This window comes from Rhamphochromis longiceps, linkage group LG12, assembly GCF_057381845.1.
Source record: "Rhamphochromis longiceps isolate RC_006_pf linkage group LG12, R_longiceps_female_GT1.1, whole genome shotgun sequence".
Lineage (NCBI taxonomy): Eukaryota > Metazoa > Chordata > Actinopteri > Cichliformes > Cichlidae > Rhamphochromis > Rhamphochromis longiceps.
Window position 1 is genome coordinate 27673607 of NC_140568.1, and position 8741 is coordinate 27682347.

General features: G+C 39.6%; 1 protein-coding gene across 1 annotated transcript; it reads right to left on the minus strand.

The window, feature by feature from the left end:
* Positions 1–320: 320 nt before the first annotated feature.
* Positions 321–5730, minus strand: LOC146657466 (eosinophil peroxidase-like). The gene is made up of 15 exons (XM_085426968.1): positions 5696–5730; positions 5434–5502; positions 5084–5168; positions 4779–4951; positions 4548–4680; positions 4274–4403; positions 3956–4162; positions 3503–3866; positions 3248–3408; positions 2905–3163; positions 2657–2827; positions 1906–2143; positions 1603–1802; positions 1406–1441; positions 321–1275 (listed from the first exon to the last, which is right to left on the minus strand). Exons 2-15 carry the CDS (start codon positions 5498–5500, stop codon positions 857–859), a joined length of 2643 nt encoding a protein of 880 aa, XP_085283094.1. The 5' UTR covers positions 5501–5502; positions 5696–5730; the 3' UTR covers positions 321–856.
* Positions 5731–8741: the final 3011 nt, after the last annotated feature.

Sequence of the window (8741 nt, forward strand, 5' to 3'; positions counted from 1 at the left end):
CCACGTGGTTGCGCGTCTGCCTAGTTTCCTGTAATTTAAAAGCCTCTACGACAACGCCATCTCCTGGTCTGCATGGAGCATTCAGCTCTGACTTTCAGAGTTGGACGGATCAAAAGAAAACATCTAGTTGCTCATTTTAATTTTCATTTATTAGGAACTGAAAGTCATAAATGTTTATGAATAAATGCATGATCTTTGAAATATCTCTTATGTGATTTAGGAAAAGGATGAAAAACAATAAATCTTCAGGAATTTAAAAGACAAGATTGAACAAATCATTCACGATTAAAATGAATCTTCACAACAAACTTCTTCATCCCTTTTTGCAAGCACAGGTATCAATGGATTGTACATATTTCTTCATTAAATGAAAATCTTTAAAACATTTAAAGAGTGCAACATATTAACCACAGCATGTTTCAGTTGTTTTATCTTTAACCTCCTAATACCCCAACTCTTTCATTTTAAATTTCTCTTTGCTATTTGAGATTTGTAGTGTCATAATTGAACTCTTTATTTGGTGTCTGAACACAGCAGCATTTTTCCTCAGTACAAAATCAAAATGAGAAACAACAATGGTGCCTGTTTGAGCAATATGGCTCATTTGAAAGAGCAAAATTTAGTGTTGTGGTCTAGACAACCCGAAATGTGATGTCCCCATATGTGGACGCCAGGTCAAGGAGGTTAAGGGATTTAGATTGGGGTCACTTTAATCTTAGTAACCTACAAAATGATTATAATAGTTAGTTAGAATTATCATAACCTAAAGGCAGCCTTTTAAAAGGTGCAAGTTAAACAAAAGACATGCAAAAAAAACTGGGCATTGTTGTGAGGATGCTGTCTATTAGTAAACATCCTACACTTCAAATAGCAGATGCCCGTTGAAGTAGCTGTTACTAGTGATGCCATTGGCACTGTTACGAGCAACCAGCCAGACCCTGTCACCACGCTCAAGCTGAACATAAATGCTTCCACTGGCCATCAGGTAACCGGTATGCTTTGTGGTGAATGAGTGAAGAATCCGGTTCCCGTTGCGCACCAGATCCACATTGGCAGACCTCTGGAAAATCGTAAGGCTGAACTCAAACTCATAAACACCCGGGGTCTCACATGTAAAGATCCCATTCTGAGTGTTGTAGCCGTTCTGTCCATTGTAGATCACTTCACGGAAAATGATTGGATTGCCAGCGTTGGGGGAGTTGCTGCCAAGTCGCATTGAGAAAGCAATGTTCCGTTGGTTTTCAGGGGGGCTAGGGGTAAAAGGTGGTTCTGTTTCTGAAAAATAACATAAGTGCTATTATAACGAAATAACCTGTAAACTTGAATATAAGCTACATGTAATACTTTAATATAAATTTGAACATGCATGGACAATATAATATAGAACAATAAGTGAGAGGTTTACCTGGATCTTCTTCTGAACTTGAAGATTCATCTGAATCTTAAAAAAAAAAAGGTAAAAATCAGTATGTCCAAAATCCTTTAAGAGTAGCTTAAAGTGCTTCACTGATTAGTGACATGCAAGATAAGCAAAAATAATTATTTCCTAAATAATCCAATGTCACTGACTGTCTGGAGTCTAATTTCACATCAAGGACTCACCACCCTCCTTCCATGGATTGAGGTCGAACTTAGGGATGTTCTCGCACTGGGTGTAGCCATTCCCTCGAGGCCGGAACAGGAAGGGGTTTTCAGGGACTTCAGTGATACCGGTATTGTCGCAGATTATACGAGCCATTGATGTTTGCCTCAGTGACCGTTTCTGAGCCTCAGTGAAGACTCCATCATTCTCCCACCAAAGTCTGAAATGGGACAACGTTTAAAGTTTAAAGACCAAATCCAACAGTAAGGCTAACACAGCCCCCTGAGCCTCAACAGTGTTCGCTTTGTTTTCCTTCTGCTTACCGGTCTCCCTGACGGATCTTTTGGAACTGAGTTGCGATCAAGCAGGCAAACAGAGGTCCCACTCGTCCTCCATGGACAAATGGCTCTGACACTCCTCCAAGCCACACATCAATGTTGTCAGGGGTGCCATAGAGATTCAGCAGCCTCTGTGCCAGATCTGTATTGTTCAGCACTGCAGCCAGGTCCTCAAGAGTTTGTGGCTGCGACAGTCCACAGAACTTGCGCCACTTGTTGTAGCCTGAAAAGGATTAAGCACAGTTTAGGACAGTTCATCTTCTATGCATGTTCATCAGAGGCCTCGAATGATTAAGCAAACTTAATTATATTAATCAGTCAAAAAAATCTATCAAAATGTGTTTGTAACTTAAAGAAGTCCAGACGCTTTTCTTTGCAAGCTCCTTTGACTGTTTGTATAGTACTTTCCATGCAAGGTAGAGTAGCTTAAAGTCCTTCACTGATTACTGACATGCAATGATAGGAATTTTTTAAAGAAAAAAATGAAATTGCAAAGTTTCATTAACAATAGAAGTACAAATAATATGAATAATATATAATTAGCTAAATAACTAAGTAAAAAAAATACCTTAAAATAACATAAAGAAAGAAAATAAAGATTATTGTAGCAAGTAATTTCTATCAAACATACTCAATCAAATGAATCAAAAAAGTAGGTTTATGGTTTATATTTAAGGACTGCAGTTCTCTCTTGTCAGATTGAATATACTTATATTTATAAAGATTAAACAAATACCAGGGACTCCGTGGTCTCTTCCTCTCTGCATGTTCAGTGAACCCAGATCCAGTGCCACCCTAGAGGAGAACTTAAACAGCCTGTCCGTCAGTTCCTCAGACATCATGTGCTGCTGAGTGTTCAGTTTGGCTGGGCGACCCACTAGCCCTCTCATGACAGGGTCCACACCACCTGAGAAACACACAAAATCATTTCAGTTTTGAAAATCCTCGACGATAGAACTAAAAAGTTAAAGATTTCGTCTCTACCTTGAAAGATCATTCTCCATGGTGTGAAGAAGTCTCTGTGCAGCAGATCGCTGGGGTATTCAGGGTGCTGCTCGTACTGCTCATCAAGACGGGAAATGATTGGCTGAATCATCAGGTGAGCAAAACGGAAGGCAGCTACGCCAAATACATTGGCGATCCCGGGATTCACGTCTTCATCGTAGCCAGGGTAGGTGGACAGCAGCTCTGCAATGACGTCTGGACCAACAATGTGATGTAAGAAGTCTCTGAATGTCATCACCTAAAAGACCAAAGAGAAACTCAGCAGTGTAATTGAATAATGAGTGTAATTAAAATACTTCAGGAAGTCTAGCTCCTCACTAACCTGGAGATAGGCGCCCACAATCTTGCGAGCCTCCTGATAGAGTCTCTCTCCATCCCACTGTGGATTGAGACAGGCCAGAGCACGTGCGAGTCGGTTGTGTTCACGTAACATGACAGTGTGCAGAGCGGCCAGTGCGTTGTTCTCAGTGGCGCGATCGTCACCTTAAAATTACATGATATTAGAGCGGAAAAAACAAGTCTTGTTGGCTGTGTGCACTTGAGATATTTGAAAGTCAGTGTATTTGATGGTACTCACCAGCGAAAAAGCAAGGCACCTCCTCCGCATTTGAGTTATTCGTAATGCGAGCTCGAGTGGCACACATGTTGATACTCATAGAGCTGAAGGGTAATAACTCACGGCCGGTATCATTAAAAATGTCATTGACCCTCAAAAGACCCTTATCTGAGGTGAGGTCCCGGAGGGAGTGAGCTTTGGCGTCGTCTGAGCCGTAGACTTCACCTCCATCGAGGAAGGACGTGAGAGTGTTCATCTGTTCGCGGACTGTGCTTGCACCGAAGTTGAAGCCAGTGTTTCCAGAGCCACAAGCTGGTGCTGAGCGGGTGAAAGGAATGCACTCATCCTCTGAATTACTGCCGAACCGGGGGTCATTTTCAGGAATCTATTTGGAAGACAAGACACACTCAGCATTCACTCTGCATGCATTTGAATGCAAATATGTATTTCCCTGAGTAATGCAGTGGCACTGACATCAATGGGGAAGCAGGGCTCTCTGCGCGTGCAAGTCTTTCCACAGTCAATGCCGTCACTGAATGAAGCAATGGAAGGAGAAGTAGGAGTGAAGGTCAGGTCATGATCAGTGAACTGGGCAAAGATTGTCACCAGGAAAGTGTAGAGTGGATCGCTCTGCACGTCAGCGGTAGGTGTTGGCAAAATGCGGTTGGACACTTCTCTCACCTGTGTATGAGGGTGTAGAAAATGAATTCTGTGTAGAGAGGCTTCATGAACATATTTCTTTAGAGCATTTTGCAGTGTGCCCAGTAAAGATGAAATTCTAAAGTGTCTTACCAGGGGAAGAATGTGATTGTTCACTTCTTGATCACGGGTCCAGCCTTTAGGTGTAGAAGTGCCATCCTCATACTCAGCAGGGAGAAAGCGGAGAAAAGGTGTGTTGGAGGCTCCCCAGCGGGTGTTTTTCCTACATGAGAGAAGCAGATACACTATATTGTATAAAGATAAACAACATCCAACAAAAGACCTCACCCAAGTCCCAAATTATAGGCATCACTGTCAGGACAAAATGGGAAATAATTATTCTGGAAATGATAAATGATTGTCTCACATGTTGTTGCACACACCGCTTGCAGTGCGATATGTGTGCAAGTTTTGAGTTGTCCTACAAGAAGGGATGCGGTGACGTGGAGAGCAGCCTGTCAGTTCAATGAGGGCCTGTAGATTTTCCTTAGAGATCAAATCTGAATAAGACAGACGATGAAAATTAATTAACTTCAACATTTAAGTAAAATGGAAAATTTACCAATTGAAATTTAAATGAACATTTTTAAATACACACCTGTGGCATTGATGGAGCGCTTGTGACGCTTTTCAAGACTTTCGGTGATCATTTGCAAGGAATTAGCCAGGTAATCAGCAGAGCGCACAGCAATGCGGGATGCTCCTCTGGGCTGCTTCATTAGCCGCACAACATCAGCGTAATGTGCGTTTCTTCTCACGCGATCCAAGCTCCTGTGATGTGTGAGGAATTCATATTTGTTAAAGTTTCAAGTAGGATACCTTGAAAAATACTTTGATTTTTGCTGTGCCCATTGGTTCAGGGTCTGAAGATTTAGCTGTAGTTTAAGAGGTCTGGAGACTCACTGTTGCCTTGAATAACGATAGGCTGCATCCACCTTTGCCTTTGCTGCCATCACAGTGTTTTCAATGAAGCTCTGACTCAAATGTGCTGATAAAAGAGAAAATGTTTGCTTTTATTCACTCCTTGCTTCACTGACTGCAAGATACTTTGCTTATTGCATGAAAATGTTTGTTACACACAGATATAAATGCAGAAGAGAAGAAGAAGCATAAAACTTTTACATTTCTTTGTCATCTCATAAATTAATTCGAAAATATCTAAGGCAAATGGTAGAACCATGTGATCATTTCACTTGAGTGAGGAATGCATCAAACGTTATATGCTGCTGTCAGAAGACAGAGTTAGTACTCACCTTCATTGACCTGGCATTGCAAGCACAGGTACAGGCCCACAGCCAGAAGGCAGAGAAACCGATTCATCTCTGAGGAAAAAAGTAGAATAAAATGTAAATTATATATATATATATATATATATATATATATATATATATATATATATATATATATATATATATATATATATATATATATATATATATATATATAACTGGTTCTTCTTCAGGCATGTAACCTTTTTTCTATTGTTACATGTGTGTGTGTGTACAAGACATGTACCTTCTGTATTCTGATGTCCTGTGGCATCCACCAGCAGCTGTCAGAAGTCTGCGCTGCTCAGGTGTTTTATAGGGCCAGTGGACAAGTGCGTCATCCCATGCAACATCTGCAGGCAGGAATTTTGCTCGGAATTTTCTCGTTCTTACTTCCTGACCGTCACCTTTACAGGCGGGTCTTCCTCCTTTGTTTAGTCATGGTATTAAAGAATAAGAACAACATTTTCAAAATAATACCAAAAATTTAAAGCGTTTTGATTAAAACGAGGGAGAAAAACCTCACAAATAAGTGTCTTTACTTTTTTAATTCATACATTTGTTTGTGTCTCCATTAAATAATTTTTGAGAGAACACAACATTTCACCATAAGTGTTGTATTATCATGGATACACAGATTGTAGTGTACACCATTTATTCTCTCACATCGGTCCTTACACTTGGGTCAGGTTGTTTTTACCAAACCAAAAAAGCTGATCACATTTGCATACCGCTGCACAAAATGCACGATTTCTGTTGTGTAACACGTAGCATCCAAATGTTGCTTTAGGTAAAGTATAAACTTGAAACCGTTTTGTCTGCTTTTTATTTTATTTCAGTCAACGATAATTTTTTGCACAATGCTCGTCAAACGATGGTGTCAGATAAGCAATAAGCGATGCCAGACAAACATTCTCCAGATTTAATGACAATGCGCACAAACAATGAACTAAGAAAACAACTTCCTGCATACTAAGAATTGCAATAAACTAAAACATTTCCCAGTCAACACAAGCAGTGACCGTATATACGTTAAGTTACTTTGCGAATTTAAAAGGATATTGGATATTCTTATTTCCATTTACATTCGTATTGTTTATCCTACTAGTCAATGTCCAACAAAAAGAAAATTGTGTCATGTTGCAAAATTTGCCTTTGTGTGTTTTTATGTTCATTCTGTAATTGTCCAACACGTGCACGGTGAATAAAAACCATCATGTACATTGATGTTGCTACACATCGGCCTACTAACTTTTCTCGTGGCCACGCAACCAAATAAGCTAAAGTAAGATGCACAATTTCTGCAAAACTCATGTATTATCAAGTTAAATTGGCGATTGTAAATAGAGGAAAGTATATAATTTTCGAAAATGAATATGCGCCTGTCTATGTGGCGACCCGTTGGGCGACCAGGATCTTAAAGAAAAGAAAAGAAAAGAAAAGAAAAGAAAAGAAAAGAAAAGAAAAGAAAAAGAAAAAAGCCGCCCATCTTTGAGAATCTGTGCTAATCTTAGCGTACTGAAATTCCTCCACTGCCTGCAGGTGAGGTTACATCTCAGACAGGTAGATCGTGTCATTGAGTCAGCTCGGAACAATGCCTGTAACTAATCAAGGTAAGGCCATCTCCTATTGTTCAGTCTCGGGGAAGGAAGATGTCGCCATTCATCAACTTCATTCGCAATTAAAACTTTCCAGTTTACCTGGACAACGACGTGAGAGTGAAACGGGATTAAAATCTAATAGGCTAATAATAACTCCTAGTCTTAAACAGCAATATGTCTGTTTAACTACAATTTAATAACTACGTGGGTTACATTTTTATTTAAGTACTTTCATACTTAAGTAATTTCATACTTATGGTTAAATAAAGCAAAACGAATGTTCTGCCTTGGTTCCAGTGGTTATTAAGACAGATTAAGATAAACAGCCTGATAAAGTAAAGAATTTAATAATCGTTTTAAACTAAGTCTCCCTGCTGGCACTTTAAAGGTCAAGCCGAGCTCTCATTTTAAACCCATAGCTGCATCCTTGCTGTTGGGGTGCGGTGCGCAGTAGCCTTGCTTGATTTTATTTGCTCAACAATTTACCTGTCCAAATATTCACTGGCGACAGCAAAGCATGAACACGGGCGATTAAAACTTTTCACAATTTGTTTAAAGAAAGTTTCTCTTGATTCATAAACAGGATGTAGAAAATATGATTTACGAAAGAATTATGTCGAAAGCAGAGAAATGACTTGTTTCCCAAAGATCATTGTCACTTTTTGTGTCACTTTTATGTCACAAAAAATCCCTTTTTATATATTTGACATACATATTCGACAAATAATATTAGCAAAAACGGCAAGGCAGTATTGTACAATTATTAATGTAACACATTAATGGAAAAAGCTGCTTTGACCTGTGCTTCTTTGCAAACTGCTTTCACGCAAACATGAAAAACAAAACAAATCCATCCATGTTGAACTTTCGACTGCTGTCAGAAGTCTCTTTGCTAGCAGATATGTTTCCCTTTTAGTCATCCTCAGGTGCTGTTTTGAGAAAGTGATCCATGCCTTAATTTCATCCAGGCTTTTTATTTTTGACAGCTTTTATTTGACCATTAGGCTGTCTCGGATAGCTGCAAAATGTTGAAGCTGGTATCTTGAACCACACATGCAAGCAGGACCACATTTTACCCCTCCTGGTTTATTTGTACTGGCTTGAAGTTGTTACCTTTCCGTTTAACTTTTTGCTTTCAAAAAATCATTGAGGTCAGCTGACCAGATGCTTGTGGTTGTATACAGAAGCAGATTAAAACAAAAAGAACTTTGCTGTAGCTACAAGTAAACTCTGGAACAGCTTGCTCTACGCATCTGACCCCAACACTGCATGGTGGAAGTGTGGTAACACCATTGCTTCACAGTAGAAGGTCCTGGGATTAGGGTTATCTAGTTATCAAATTTAGTCTGGTGCCTTTCTGTGTGGAGTTTGTGTCGGCCCCCAACCCACCCACCCATGACTTGCTTGGGTTCTCTTCAGGTGCAGCTTCCCTCAGTCCAAAAATGTGCCAGTTAGGTTAACTTGTGAAATTACCATTTCTCTCCACTCATGAAAGCTGGAAGAGATATATATAGTACTATCAAGAGAAAGGCACACAAATGAAAAGGCACACATTGGAGAACAAAGGGGTTGGAAGTAGTGCACTTGGTTTGATTATATCATTTAATAATTACATTGGCTGTGTCTGGATTTTTACTGGGATAAAATAGATGTTTGTGACCACAAAAAAACATACATGGCACTCACATTATC

Bases quoted from the DNA above. Each gene is read 5' to 3' on its own strand.
- LOC146657466 (XM_085426968.1), bottom strand. From the start codon at position 5,500: ATGAATCGGTTTCTCTGCCTTCTGGCTGTGGGCCTGTACCTGTGCTTG. The intron at 4,681-4,778 runs GTGTGTATTTAA...TGTCTTATTCAG, and splicing joins GCGCTCCATCAATGCCACAG to ATTTGATCTCTAAGGAAAAT. The intron at 1,276-1,405 runs GTAAACCTCTCA...GTTATTTTTCAG, and splicing joins AAGTTCAGAAGAAGATCCAG to AAACAGAACCACCTTTTACC.